This window comes from Carettochelys insculpta, chromosome 16, assembly GCF_033958435.1.
Source record: "Carettochelys insculpta isolate YL-2023 chromosome 16, ASM3395843v1, whole genome shotgun sequence".
Lineage (NCBI taxonomy): Eukaryota > Metazoa > Chordata > Testudines > Carettochelyidae > Carettochelys > Carettochelys insculpta.
Window position 1 is genome coordinate 30,274,870 of NC_134152.1, and position 14,997 is coordinate 30,289,866.

Below are 14,997 nucleotides of genomic sequence, written 5' to 3' on the forward strand. Positions count from 1 at the left end.
CTATCTGGACATCTCTGCCTCCAGTGTGTGAGGCCGGTAGAGGTACCGCCAAATGGCATAGTAGTGGATGCCAGCTCCGGTTGCCACAAAGAGGTGCCAAATGGCATGGGCAAAGGGGATGCGCCCATCGCTCTTGAAGAAGACGGTGCCCAGGCAGTAAAACAGCCCCCCGGCCACCAGCTCCAAGAGGCCGTCTCGGTTCGGCTGTTGCGAGCACAACATGAGAGAAGCGTCAGCGGTGAAGGTCCTGCACTGACTCTATCGGAGGGCCTCTCCTTCAAGCCCGCTGACGGGGTGGCAGGGTCAGTTGCTCTGGGGCCTGGCGATTCAAAAGGGACCAGGGCTGCCCCCACCCACACTCTTCTGCCCAAGCCCCTCCCTTTCAGGGGCGCAGAGCCAGCCCCCCTTGTCCACGGTGGCTGTCGGTCCTGCTGCTCTCCTTAGAGCAGAGCTGAGATCAGCTAGCAGCAGTGACGGCTGGAGTGAGCGGGCGGCACTGGAGTCGCTCCCATGTCAGCCAGCAGCGCTTCATCTTTCCATGGCGCTGCTCTGCCCAGGCCTGGCCACACGGCAAGGCGAGCCAGGCTTGGGCCCTGCGCTCCAATTGACTACAGCATCCATCATCCATTGGCCAGGCCCCACTGTCAGCCTGCTACCTGGGGCCCTTCCTGCTGTCAGAGTCCCACCTTAGGCCCTACCCACCAGCTGGGTCCTGCTGGTAGTGTGCGGCTTTGGGGCCCCCCCACTGACCAGACCCCTCTATCAGGGGGCTCGGGGACCTGCCCACTAACTGTGCCCCACTGTCAGAGTGCTGCCTGGGGCTCTACCCACTGGCTGGGCCTCATTGTCAGTGTGCTGCCACGGGCTTTGCCCACCCACCGGGTCCTGCTAAGCCAGCTCCGGCTCTGCCCTGAGACCAGAGCAGGGAGCCTAGTTCCACAACTGGCCACTCGGGAGGTATGTGGAGGTGGCTAAGGGCTATTAAGCCCAAAGGGCCCATTGGACCCATGCAAGTCTGAGAAGTGGGTGCCACATGCAGTGTACATCAGCCACTGAACTGCAGGAGCCATTGTAGAGAAGCCTTTCCAGCTATGGCCCAGGCATGATTTGCTCCTCAGAGGACAGGGATGGGCTTCTTGGGCCCAGGGCTGAATCACTTACCATTGAAAGGATCACCAGGGCAGGGAAGACACCCATGATAACATAACACACCAGCTCCACCAGCTTGTACCTGAGATGAAGGAAGACAGGCTCAGTGGAGGCCAGGCACTGAGAGATTGGTTTAATCTAATGCTTGAAAACACGCTGTGGGGAGGAGACTTTTCTAGCAGTGCAATGAACCATTTCTATCGCCCCACCCACGTTCTGTTTCACAGGCCCTGCCCCACGGTGCTGGCCATCCACACAGACGAGAGACAGGCAGGACAGCAGCTTAGCAGAGGCCAGGTGAGAACATGACTGGTCTGGAGCCAACAGGAGAGAGTGCTTTGAAGAGGGATCTGGGGCAGGTCAATGCTACAAAGAAAGGTCGATTTAAGATATGCAATTCCAGCTACGTCAATTACACAGCTGGAGTCAATGTACTTTAATTCAGGCTTCTGCACCATATGCACTAAGGGAGCTCGACAGAAGCGTTCACGCCTGTCCACTTCCCTCACTCCTCATGAGGGGCTGGAGTACCAGTGCCAACTCAGGCGCCCTGTAAGCTGGATTTAGCGCCAGGCCCACTAAATTGAACTCCAGAGATCGACTGCATCAGGGTCGATCTTCTCGGTAGTGAAGACGTACCCAGAGGAAGCCTCCTGAGGGATGTGCTCAGAACCCATGGCTCCTGCGGGTTCCCCCACAAGCATTCTGGCCAGAGTGAACTGGCATTCTCCCATGTCACCTTTTCCCCCCGTTCCATATTGCCTTTTCCCGACTTGTCTGCATCATTCCTCCCCCACCCCTTGCTGGAACTTACTGGTGACTGAACTCTTCTGGGCTACAGTCACCTGCTCTGCAAAACCACCATCCCAAATGCAGACATAGCAGGGTTAGGATATTGCATAGTTACTTCCAGCACTGGGGCAGGGAAGTTCTACCTCACAGGAGGCTGTGGGGCTAAGATCATGTGAGATTTTAGCTGTGGTCCTCAGAGGCACAGGAATGGATCCGTGGAGGCCTGAGCTGTGTGTGTGTGCACATGCATGTGTGTGTGTGTGTGTGTTTTAAGAGCTCTGGCTGTCAGTTTAAAAGCCCCTGGTTTGGCCTCGAGATGGGTGGAAGGACCCTCAGCAGCAATGCAAAGGGTCAGGGATTTTCTAAGTGTAATACAGCAATTCCCTTCTTGGCACTGTGTGCTGACTGTACTTGGGGGGCCCTGCCAGGTCTCTGATGTTCTGCCTAGGTTTGGGTGCGGTGCTTGGCCTGGCCAGGAAACAGTCCTAGCTCTAAGAACTTACCCTGGCTATGAACTTGGCAGGGGTACCCCACTTTTTGCTGTCTGCTGCCTCCAAGCGGACGAATTTTGTAACTGCAGCCCACATCTTGTTCAATTTCCACTGCTGATTAAAAGCAGAATTATGGCACCTGATCATCTGGCTGAGCACCTCATGGTCCAGACGCTTACCACCCCTTCACAGGGAGAGTGTGGGGAGCGGCTGTGGCTCAGGAAATACAATGGGAACTGCTTTAGCCTTATTTGTTCCCTCCTTGCTGCCAACTCACACTGAAAAAAGGGTAGAGGGAAGAGGAGATTGTGCAGACAGACACACTGACAGCAGCTGGACCCGCTCACCGCTCATGGAAGAAGAAGACGTAGATGGTTCCAATAAATGCCATGATCCAGATAATCCAGCGCATGTGGGAGGCCCAGGGACCTAATTCCCGCAGGTTCAGCCTGGAAAAAAAAAACCCATAGAGATCAAAAGGAGAGAGGGCCATCACAAAGCAGAGAGCAGTAGCTGACCATGAGAAACTACCCCAGAGCCACAAGGGGAAGCAGTAGGTTTGTAATCTATGCCGACAGGCAGTCACTGATGGATACTGGAGGCTAGGGAGGAGAGAAAGCTTCCAAAAAAGAAAGGCAATTGAAACAAGCAGGAAGCTCACAGATCTGGCACCAGTGTTCCCTGTAAGCTGTGCTTCTGCGGCCACTTAGGAAAAAGCCAAATGCTGCCCAGCTGATTAGCAGAGCTCCCACCACTTGATTGTTGTTTTTACCAGTGGTGCACATTCACATATGGCTCAGTGCACATAAAAACAATTATTCTGCACCTGGATGGCAAAGATTAGCAGGAACACAGGCTGGCACCCCAGAGAGGAAGCTCTCTCATTCTTCCATTTCTAAAACTCTGAGACCCAGCAGAACGAGAGCCTGTCTTACAAATAAAGCCTGTTCCAGGCTAAATAGGATGCCCCGTTTTGGATAATTGCTAGCGCTGCTGAAGGAACGGCTTTCCTCACCTTATTCTGGTAAAGTCAGTCTGTGACGGCCTGCTGCATGCTGCACGTGTCGGAGGTGAGCATGTGAAGCAAACGGATCCAGACGCTCTATAGCCGTGTCTACACGTGCACGCTACTTCGAAGTAGCGGCACTAACTTCGACGTTAGGCGGCGAGACGTCGAAGTCGCTATCCTCATCAGGAGATGGGGATAGCACCCTACTTCAACGTTCAACGTCGAAGTAGGGACCGTGTAGTCATTGCACGTCCCGCAACTTCGAAATAGCGGGGTCCGCCATGGCAGCCATCAGCTGAGGGGTTGAGAGACGCTCTCTCTCGAGCCCCTGCGGGGCTCTATGGTCACCGTGGGCAGCAGCCCTTAGCCCAGGGCTTCTGGCTGCTGCTGCGGCAGCTGGGGATCCATGCTGCAGGCACAGGGTCTGCAACCAGTTGTCGGCTCTGTGGATCTTGTGTTGTTTAGTGCAACTGTGTCTGGGAGGGGCCCTTTAAGGGAGCGGCTTGCTGTTGAGTCCGCCCTGTGACCCTGTCTGCAGCTGCGCCTGGCACCCTTATTTCGATGTGTGCTACTTTGGCGTGTAGACGTTCCCTCGCAGCGCCTATTTCGATGTGGTGCTGCCCAACGTCGAAGTTGAACGTCGATGTTGCCAGCCCTGGAGGACGTGTAGACGTTATTCATTGAAATAGTCTATTTCGATGTCGCTACATCGAAATAAGCTACTTCGATGTAGCGTGCACGTGTAGACGTAGTGTATGGCAGATTTCTGAGCGACCCTAGTGTGATGGTGAGTTGTGGGGTAGAGGGTGAGCAGTGGGGGCAGAGCTTAGGAATGCATGATGGAATGAACCAAGCATGGGACCACCATTGCCAACTCTCGGGATTTTATTCGTGAATCTATAACATTTTAATATTCTTATCTCCCCAGTTGCTGATGCCATGTGACTAGATGAGAATCTCAGCTTTCGTTTAAAACAATAAGTGAGTTTGTGGCCCCGGGGTGGTGAAAGAGGCTTGGAAACCATGAAACCTCAAGGCTCAAAAGGCCAATAAAAAGACCTCATATTCATTATTTAAAAAAAAATCTCAGGATTCTTCACATCCTCAATCCCCAGCTTTGGGCGAGCAATACTGAGACACCAGGAATTCCTGAACTTTGGGCCCATTGCTTCTTGTCCAGCCTTGGACAAGCACTAGAATTTTCAAGTCTGAAGCCTGGTCTATACTATGGATCAAAGTCAGTCCCAGATATGCAATTCTAGCCATGCTATTAGCATAGCTAGAATCGACGTATCAGGATTGACTTTGTTCCCTGATACAGATCAGGGACGTTCAGACTCACAGCAACGTTCCTTACTCCACACGTCAGCCCAGAGTACCAGCGTCGAAGGCTGAGCCCAGAGAGATTGATTTTGCCGCATCTTCACACACGTGGCAAGATCGATCCCCAGAAGATCAATCGCAGCGTGCCAACCCCCTCCCGTAACTGTAAACAAACCCTGGCTGTACTTTCCAGAAAGCTCTGGCAATCTGAACCGGACACCTAACTCAGCGGCCTGGTTTTGAGAGGCACCGAACCATGGACTTCAGACAATGTTTAGCCAGGGCTAAAATGCAGGAGTGGGACTTGTGACATTTGTTCTGAGATGGATTTTGAAGTTTTTGAAACTTGTAATCTGGATATAAAGTGTGAGACAATTTCCTGAATTCCTTCTCCTCCACCCCGACAGAGATCGGCCTGCTGTTACACAGTGAACTCACCAGGGGGCATAAGATGCAGCTATGAAGAAGTAGATCACCATCCTATCAAACATGTGCAGGCAGTGCTCCACCGTTCTAGAGAGGGGACAGACAAACACAGGCGGGGAGTTACAGCGTGCTGAGCTGGCCAGTGGGGAGCAAATGGATTTACTGAGGAAACTCAGTGAAGGCTAAGATGCAATGTACTGATCGATGAGATGAATGTAAAGATTCTTAAAGACTCGTTAGCGCTGACAGGCACTAGGTAGGGTGCCGTGCAAAGCTGTTTCTGCCCCTTTGCACTAGTGCACCATGATGCCGACCTGCAGGAGTCTCCTGTCACCAGAGGTTGCCAATCAAGCCCGATTCTCTGGATATTGTAAGTGGTCGCAGGGAATTAGGTTGAGCTGACTCAATCAAGTAGCTGCTATGTGTGAGCCAATACCTGCTGCTGGAGAGAATCTAAACTGCTCAGTGGTGCATCAGAGGCCCTAGGTGGCAAAACTTCAGTGCATTTCACCTCGGCAGACCCAGCCAGGGAATTGACTGGGGGTGTAGGGTGGGGAGCCCTGCTAAGCCCTAACCGTCCTTGAGAAGCAGGGACCTGGGGAAGATGAGGCTCTGATATCAGCCTGGCTCTGAGAAGCTACACCGTGCAAAGCAATGGCAAAACGGAACTGGGACTCTAATCCTAAACAGGGTTAGAACATAGTTTCCAGAGGTTCATGAATCATCTGTCTGGAAACCCTTCCCCAGCTTACACTGAATATTAGAACTGATAGATGTTTTTAATGTAGAAAATTGGGATTTTTTGGTAAAAAAAATGCAAATACAGAAATATTTTGTCCAAAAATCAAAATATTTTGCTACAGAAATTATGCTGAGGTATGACATAGGAGCTGTAGTTTGGATGTGTCATGCTCCCATCCTTCTCTGTGAGTCAGACTGCACAGTCAGACTACATCTCCCATGATGCATCATGGTGTCTTCTCTCAGAGAGGAGATACAGTAAGTCATTGGAATTGCTAGTTACAGTGCATCATGGGTGCTTAGCCCATAGAGGAGAAGTACAACTCCCATATGGCACCATAGTCACATTTCTGAATTCAAATATTTCAAGCTTTTACCAAAATATTCCAGTCTCAGATGTTTCAATGAAAAAACATTTTCCACAGAAACGAGACACTTTCTGTGAAATTATTCATTTTGTTGGAAACCTAATTTCCCTCTTGTCCGGCAGAGGGCAGTGGCTGGCATCACCCACTCAGGGTCAGCAGAGCCAATGAACAGTGAGATGGCATCATTTTCAACCACCCCTAATGACTGTGCATTCAGTAAGAGAGTGTGGGGAGGAGAAGGTGCACAGGTGCTGCCCCGTTGGAGGCCCAGGTCACCTGGCTCTGCCTCTACAGCCCTTCCCTATTTGCCTCCAGAGCGGAGGGGCCTGTAGTGACAAATGGCATTGCTACCTGAGGTGTCTCTTCTTCCAGGAGATGGTGTGAAAGATGGTGGAGACAGTGAAGAGTCCAGACAAGCCAAACCCATAGATCCAGGCTGAGATGGTCTCCCACTGGTCATCTGAGAGAATGTACAGGATGGAGCTGCCAAGGATGCTGGGGATGATCCAGAACTGGAAAGGAGAAGAACTCCATTGGCCATCTCTGGCTCATTCATTTTGAGAAAGCCCTTACAGAATAACTATTCGATGGAATAACTGTTATCTCTGATTTCCTTTCAGCTGGTTCCTCATTTACAGCTGAAGCTTTCTAGCCCAGCTGAGGGGCAGAGACTGGGGCAGGCACAGTGTTAGACTACCCAGATGAGTTCAGACCCTGCGTGCCATGATAGGAACGACAATCCCCAGCACCTCCTCCAAGCAGAGCTTCCTCCAAGGATGGGACATGAAGCTTTTGAGTTTAGAGCGGCATCGTCAGCCTGCTCCACATACAGAACAGAGGGGCAGAGATCAGAGACAGCCCACCCAGTTGGGGGCACCAGGGGCTCTGAGGATGAGAGGTACAGCCTTTGCCCATGTGGGACAGTCAGACTCTGGGCATTACATGTGATTTCTCTTCATGTCTTTTATTTTTCATTTTTCTCATCCTGCTGTAAATCTCAGAAAAGGAGGCTGCCTTCCCGCTTTACTCCTGTGGTCTGGAAAGGGGGACAAATAACATAATTTGCTTAGTGAAAACTGCTGAACAGTCTATACCTCAGCGAGCGTCCCTGTGGGCAACAGCACTACCAACAGGTCACCCCCAGCCATACAAAAGGCATGAGCTTCTAAGGTGCCATCTAGGGCTTTCAAAAGGGGTGTTGGGAAAATGAAGCAATCTGATTGGCTCTTAGCTATGGTGTTATCAAATTATAATCACACCCTTTGGTACCCCAGGGCCTAATCACTTGGCTGGTCTCCGTGGGCCTGGCTGCCGACTAAGAAAGGGTTTCTCACCATGCTTTAGAAAAACAAGACTGGTTGATGTACCTGCCTAGGGCCCAAAGCTGCCCTTACCTGTTCACACACTGCTTCCAGGGGACAGCACTTGGCCTGCTGGCTAATGCCCAGAAGTTGCAGGGGCAGATTCAGCACCTGATTCTGCTACTCAGTCACAGAACTCCAATTCAGTGAAAGCTTCTCAGTCCAACCACCTTATCTCCCCACCAGTGGTGGGGCGGTTCCTTACATTTCCTGGTACTCTTCCCAGGACAGTTTTAACAATCCCATGCAATGTGGCTTCCACCACTTCTCCTGGAGAGATGCCTCCATAGAGCTCCCTCTCAAAGAGTAAACCTTTCTGATTGTTAGCCTCTGGCAGATGCTACTCAATGCACCATCTGTGAGACACAACACATAGCAAGCCATTCCAATGGAAACCCCCAGAGAACGGGCCTTCCTACTTTATTTAATGCCAGTGTGGGCAGGGGGAGGGAGGGACTCTAACCCGGTGTCTCTAAGCATCTTATTCAGATGTCACCTGAAATCTGCAGGCCCTTTTCTACACCTTATTTAAGGCCCTGCTCCAATGACACATGAAGCCAATAGGAGTCTTCCCATTGGCTTCAACTGACTTGGGGTCAGTCAGGCTCCACTCTTCTGAACACAATGAATTTTCAAAGTTGAGGGAAAGTCACAAGGAAGTTTGCTATAAACACCTTCCTAACGTCAGATGATACCACTGAGCCCAGCCCTGCATGATCCTAGCACATCCAGAATTCTCCTGCACCCAGCAGGAGAGTTTCCCGACTCAGGGCAGTGGGACCAGGCCCATGGCTTGAAAAACATACTGCCAGGCTTAGAAAAATAAAGACAGACCCCTGGATGTGGGTTATAAGGTCACAGCCCACCCCTCCAGTGCTGGGGACGCAAGGCCTTGTGCCTCCCTATGCACTCGAGGTGAGACAGCCTCACGGTAGTTGCCACACCCTGATTGCCTTACTTACCTCACTCTCAGCCAATCAGATCCTTCCATTCCCCAACCATGCCAGGCCCTCTTATCTTGCCACAACAGCCGTCTCCTGCTGTGAAAAAGGAATGTTCCATTTTTCACGGAGACCGTAGGGGTGTCCAGCGTGAGCAGTTCTTAGCAAAACACATGAAGCAAAATAGGTGGGGGCGGGAGGAAAACCCCAGACTTGATGCAGGCAGGCATCAAAGAAAGGAGGTGGTCAGGGGAGAAGTTTGCCCTACAGCTTCCCCTCTTTCTTGGCTGGTGGAATGAGCTCTCCGCCATCTGGTACCAATCTAATTTATCACTGGATCTGGGGATCTATAAAGCCCGGTTATGAAAGAGCCAATGGAGTCACAGCTGCTGTTTGCTGTCCCCTCGTTCAAGCAACTTGCAAGATCTTAGAACCCTAGAAGCGTAGGGCTGGAAGGAACCTTGAGAAGTCATCAAGTCCAGATCCCTGCACCGAGGCAGGATGAAGTAAACCCCGACCATCCCTGATGGGCATTTGTCCAACCTTTCCTTAAAAACCTCCAATGGTAGTAACTCCACAGCCTCTCCTGGAAGCTGGAATGCTTCTTCCTTATATCTAACCCAAAGGTTTGTCCACGCTACCGGGGAAATCGACCCAGTCAGGATCAATCTTCCAGAGTTCAATTTGGTGAGCTTGGTAGAGACACATGAAATTGAACTGTCTGGGGTTGACAGTCGACACCTGTACTCCTTGATATCAGGAGGAGTAAGGGAGGTCGTCAGGAGAGTTTCTCTAGTCGACATCCCTCAGTGTGGAGGGCCAGGTAAGTTGACTGCAGATAAGTCAATTCTAGGTACACAATTGCTTTAGTTAAAATAGTGTGTCTAAAATTGACTGAACTCCCCAGTGGTAGGCAAAGCCTAAACCTCCCTTGCTGCATATTATCAATAGGCATGGAGAACAATCTATCACAGTCCTCTTTCTAACAGCCCATAACATATATGGGGACTTATCAGCTCCCTCCTCGGTCTTCTTTTTTTGCAAACTAAATGTGTTTTTAACCATTTTTAACAGTTTTTAACCTTCCTAATAGGTCAGGTTTTTAAGCCTTTTATCATTATTGTTACTTTCCTCTGGACTCCCTCCAATTTGTCCACCTCTTTCCTAAAGTGCGGTGGCCCAAATTCATCACAGTTCTCCAGCTGGGGTCTCATTAGTGCCTAGTAGAGCAGGACAGGTACCTCCTGCCTCTTACATGCAAAGCTTCTGTGTGCACAACATACAATATTAGCCTTTTTTGCAAATGCATCAGCATGTTGACTCATATCTAATTTGTGATCCATTGTGACCCCTTAGCATAATACCAGCTACTCTCTGGCCATTTTGTGGTTGTCCATGAGAGTTTTTCTTCCTAAGTGAAGTAATATGCACCAATCTTAATTGAATTTCATCCTGTAGAATTCAGACCAGTTTTCCAATTTGCCAAGTTCCTTTTGAGTACTAATCTTGTCTTAGAACATAAGAACATAAGAACGGCCATACTGGGCCAGACCAATGGTCCGTCCAGCCCAGTAGCCCGTCTGCCGACAGTGGCCAGTGCCAGGTGCCCCAGAGGGGGTGGACCAAAGACAATGATCAAGCAATTGGTCTCCAGCCATCCATCTCCAGCCCCTGACAATCAGAGGCCAGGGACACCATTCCTACCCTAGGCTAATAGCCTTTTACGGACCTAACCTCCATCAAGCTCTTTCTTAAATTCTGTTATAGTCCTAGGCTAGTCCTCTGGCAAGGAGTTCCACAGGTTAACTATGCGCTGAGTGAAAAAGAACTTTCTTTTATTAGTTTTAAACCTGTTACCCATTAATGCCATTTGGTGTCCTCTAGTTCCTATATTATGGGCACAAGTAAATAACTTCTCCTTTTTCACCCTCTCCACACCTGTCATAATTTTATATACCTCTATCATGTCCCCCCTCAGCCTCCTCTTTTCTAAACTGAAAAGTCCCGGTGTGGTTGCTGTCCCGCCCAACTTCGGGTCATCTGCACATTTCATAAGCATAATCTCTGCTCCATTGTCCAAACCCTTGATGAAAATATTGAAGAGTGCCAGTCCTGGACTGACCCCTGCAGGCCCAGCTAGACACTCCCTTCCATTTTGACAGCAAGCCTTTGATAACTGCTCTTTGAGAATGGTCTATCAACCAGTTGTGCACCCACTTCACAGTAAATTCATCTAGGTTGCATTTCATTAGTTTGCTTACAAGATTGTCAGTTATCCAAACCAGTGTTCCCTGTAAACCATGTGGTTGGGCAGCCACCCAGGAGAAAAGCAAATGCTGCCCAGCTGATTAACAAAGTGATCACAGCCTCCCACAGCTGGCAGTGTGTGTTTCTGTTGGCGGTGCACATCCACACGTCTTGGTGCACAGAACAAAATGTATTCCATGCAGTCATGGAAAATATTAGAGGGAACATTGACCAAAACTCTTACCAAACTATCTCATATCTAATGTTCCCACCATCACTAAGCCAGTAACCCTGACAAAGAAGGAAATTAAGCTGGTTTGGCATGATTTATCCTTGACAAATTCATGCTGGCTGTTCATCCGCTAGGTGCTTACAAATTGATTGTTTAATAATTTGTTCCTGTAGTTTCGCTGCTGTGTAATTTCTGGGTTCCTCTTTGTTCCCCTTTTTAAAGATAAGTTCCATGTTTGCCCTTCCCCATATCTCTGGGGGCTCAGCTATGCTCCATGAGTTCTCAAAGATAATTGCTAATGGTTCTGAGATTGCAGCCACTACTTCATCAGTCCCTACAATCAATTTAATCAGGCCTCGCCAACCTGAATACATCTAACTTATCTAAATGTTCTTTAACCTGTTCTTTCCCTTTGTTGGCTTGAGTTCCTTCCCACTGGCTAATCTTAATAGTACTGACTATGTGGTCATCATTAATCTTTTTAGTGTAAAGTGAAGTAAAATATTAAAAAATAAGCAAACATCTTAGTCTTAAAATCTGCTTGCTTGAAGCCAATTGTCATTTCTCTACAGCTCTTGCTGCTTTCTTTCCTTAGAATCAGAAGATCAATCATTTCATGATCGCTTTCACCCAATCTGCCACACAAGATTGTCCGTATCAGGCAAGAGCCACTTACAATGAGCTCTGACTGTTTCTTAAAAGCCACCAGACACCAAAGGTGATGTGGCAAGCTCCTGGAGAAAAAAAAACAAAAAACAAAAACTCTCGGCCATGTGCAGTGACTGGTGTGCAGACTCCAGATGCCAGAGACACACATCCCAGGACTTGAGCTCCAGGCAGGAAGATGCAACCCTAAATATTTTACATTACACCTGTGATGGCTCCTGAACTCGTAATGGAACACGGAGTGGAGCGAGCCCCAGCGTTGCCTTGCCTTCTGGCAACACAGCGGGAGTGGAGACCTATATACCTCTCCCTTCCTGCCAGGCCCGCCTCCCCATCCCCAAGGCAATGTGAAGGTGACTCACGGCATGCGTGGCACAGTTAGCTGCATGCTCATATTCCGTTGGCTGGTATCTCCGGTTGGACGGGACTCTGTGATTCATAAACCTGGAAAGAGAAATGAGGAGAGTAGCAGGGTCAGAGGGTGGAGTCCTGGCACAGGCCCACAATGCATTTATTGATAATGTCAGCTCTGTTTTACTCGGATTTGTCTTCTGGTGGGTGCTGTGTCTCTGTTCCAGCCTGGTGGGCACAGGGTGGAAATGATGGTGGCTCAATTCCAGCTCCGCACAACACCAACAGAGAGGCTCCTCTGCCAGAGTGACATTTGCGTGCAGGCCTGGAGCTCTTTAGGAGCAGCTGGTGCGTATGCAGTCCCATGGATGGGGGCAGGAGGGAGCTGGAGGGGCAAAGGGGGTAGTTGCCCAGAGGCCCTATGACTCAAAGGGGCCCAGGGCTACTGGCAGCCTCCGCTGCCACTGGCTTTTGCTGTGTTTTTGGGTGACACCTGCAGAGAGATTGGCATCAACACTGCCTGGCCTGTTCAATGGCCCCTCCAGGGTCATCAGTTGTACAATGAACTCACTGAAAAGAACTCGGAGACGCACCTTAAGAGTCAGCAAGGCAAGGGGTCTGGCTGTGGGCAGAACTCCATGCCAGCTGCTGTAAAGCCTGTGTTCGGGGACCAAAGGTGCAAGTAAGCTGGTGCGCCCTGGGACGGCGCACCAGTACGAGACTGGCCAGCTGGGGCTGGGGCTCTGACCAGTCCGTGCGCCCTAGCAGTCGCGCAAGCATAGTCTCCTGCCCTCCCCTGCTTGGGCAACTGGCCAAGTGCAGCCCCTGATCACCCTGGTGCCTGGGTAATCGAGCAAGCCTGGTGGCCACATTCTGAGCCTCCTCCCCTCAGTCCCTTGCCCTGAACCCTCCCACACCCAATAACCCCCAGTCTCAATTCCTGCACACACACCCCACTCTTAGCCTCCCACATCTCCCAACCTCTTGCCCTGACTCCACCAACTGCACCCCCAGCCCTCTGTCCTGCCTCTTGCACCTCCCCCACACACCTCCTACCCCTGCCCCAATTTCTGCAGCTCCCACGTACCCCCAGTTCCCTGCCCTGAGCCCCTCCTGCCCCCAACCTTAACTCCTACACCTCCAATGTCCCCTACCCTGACTCATACATTTCTCCACACCCCAACCCCCTGCCCTGAGCCTTCTGCACTGCACCCCACAGTTAAATGTCATACAGACACTGCCATATGACAACCCCTCTACCCTTGTCCTGAGACCCCTTTGGGGTTGTGATAGGACAATACTTGTATGAAATTAAAGTTACTTTTACCCTTGTTGGGGATGCAGAGACTACAAGACACAGACATGGCAACAGAATACAAAAAAGCATCTGCATCATATTTATTTTGTATTCAGCCCTTCTCCTTGTCTCTTTCTTCCTACTTCTGACCTCTGGAATAACTTTTCTACAAATGAAATTCTGAATGAAGGACTGAATGACCTATCCAAGCTCTGGATATGTTCCACAGGGACTTCCAAGCCAGCAAATGCACCAATACTGCTATGAAACTGATACACAGACTTGAAGTCTCTAGTATGTATTTGATAGTGTTATTGTTTACCAAAGTGCTTCTAATTTTTTTTTCTTTATAATAAAACCTTTATTTTAGACACTGAAGCATTGGCGGGCAGCAAGCTATTTTGCATAAGTGCCAAACCTATGCTGACCTGGTAACGTGACTGACCCTTTGAGTCAGAAGTATATTTTGTATATGTGAGCAGAGTTTTTTAAATAACTTCTCACTGTACTGCACCTAGGTGTTGACTGGCAGCCAGAGAACTGGAATGCAATAAAGGGGGGCTACCTGAGTTCTTCTTTTAGTTTCTCATTAACTTGGGTAGAGGATGAGAAGCACAGTTTGTGACTGGTTGAGGAATGCACCTTTAGTGCTATCTATCAGTCTTGGGAGTATCTATCTTCTTTTGGTAGCATGCCCTGACCTATTGGTGGTGCACATCTACTCATGCCTTGGTGCACATAAAATTTATTCCACTGATGGATGGAAAAATTAGAGGAAACACTGCCCATGTCCTATCATTGTTATTCTCCACTTGCACAATGGTAGGCCTGGAAGACAGGCAGTTCCCTTCTATCCCTATGGTTCTACAATTCTAGTTCCTCTAGGTGCTGGACAAACTCAGAAGAAGACGACACCTGTCACAGTCAAGAAGTCCCGCGCTACAACACAACTGGCTCGGTCTGGCCTCACGGTCAAGGTTCAATGTGGTTTGCACCCAGATAAACTAATGTTGAACGGACCTATCCTGTCCCTCAGACTTAGGCCCGTTCTGTTCAGTTTGAGCTACTCTTGTGGGACACACATGGGTCTATTTACTGCTCAGCTTCCCTGGTCCTGTTCATTAGTCTCACCAATACACTTTAATAAGCTGCCCAAGCCAGGCGCCAGGAAACAAAGAGCTCTGGCTCTGTGAATTCCCTGCCTGAGCCTGGATTTTTGTTCGCATTCCTTCCCAACATCCTGGAACAATCTCTCTCCAACAATAGGACATTATTTGACTGCACCGTTGCTAGGTAACTGTCCAGAGCCTACTGAAACCCCATCTGGGTGCTTTTATTTCTTCCTTTCTTTTTTCAAATCCTTTCTGCATGGCCCAGACGCTCAGGATTCTGCGGTGATGTCACAGTTTCCATGGAAACACGCACGAGGATGTTTTTTAAAAAACAAAACCTCATTTTGTCTTTTGCTCAGGCCGATTCCAACAATCTTTATTATTATTAATAATACCAAAAGCCAGGATGACCTCAGGGCCAGGTGGCACGTCGATTCCCACAGCCCCTTGGAGTGGGGGGTGGGGGTGCCTTTCAAATTAGAGCAGGGAAA

At 49.7% G+C, this 14,997-nt stretch overlaps 1 protein-coding gene and 1 long non-coding RNA gene across 2 annotated transcripts; one reads left to right on the forward strand and one right to left on the reverse strand.

The window, feature by feature from the left end:
• MMD2 (monocyte to macrophage differentiation associated 2) lies at positions 1 to 12,969 on the reverse strand. Its single transcript, XM_075010797.1, has 7 exons — positions 12,931 to 12,969; positions 12,109 to 12,198; positions 6,651 to 6,811; positions 5,203 to 5,277; positions 2,780 to 2,881; positions 1,162 to 1,231; positions 1 to 204 (listed from the first exon to the last, which is right to left on the reverse strand). Exons 1-7 carry the CDS (start codon positions 12,967 to 12,969, stop codon positions 1 to 3), a joined length of 741 nt encoding a protein of 246 aa, XP_074866898.1.
• Positions 254 to 4,478, forward strand: LOC142021689 (uncharacterized). The gene is made up of 3 exons (XR_012647745.1): positions 254 to 302; positions 1,377 to 1,446; positions 4,370 to 4,478. It is a non-coding gene; the product is annotated as an uncharacterized LOC142021689 (long non-coding RNA).
• Positions 12,970 to 14,997: the final 2,028 nt, after the last annotated feature.

Coding starts and splice junctions, on each gene's coding strand:
- MMD2 (XM_075010797.1), bottom strand. CDS start 12,969: ATGTGGCCACCAGGCTTGCTCGATTACCCAGGCACCAGG. Junction 6,812..12,108: donor CTAACTGTGCCACGCATGCC/GTGAGTCACCTT, acceptor TCTCCTTTCCAG/TTCTGGATCATCCCCAGCAT. Junction 205..1,161: donor CCCTGGTGATCCTTTCAATG/GTAAGTGATTCA, acceptor TGCTCGCAACAG/CCGAACCGAGACGGCCTCTT.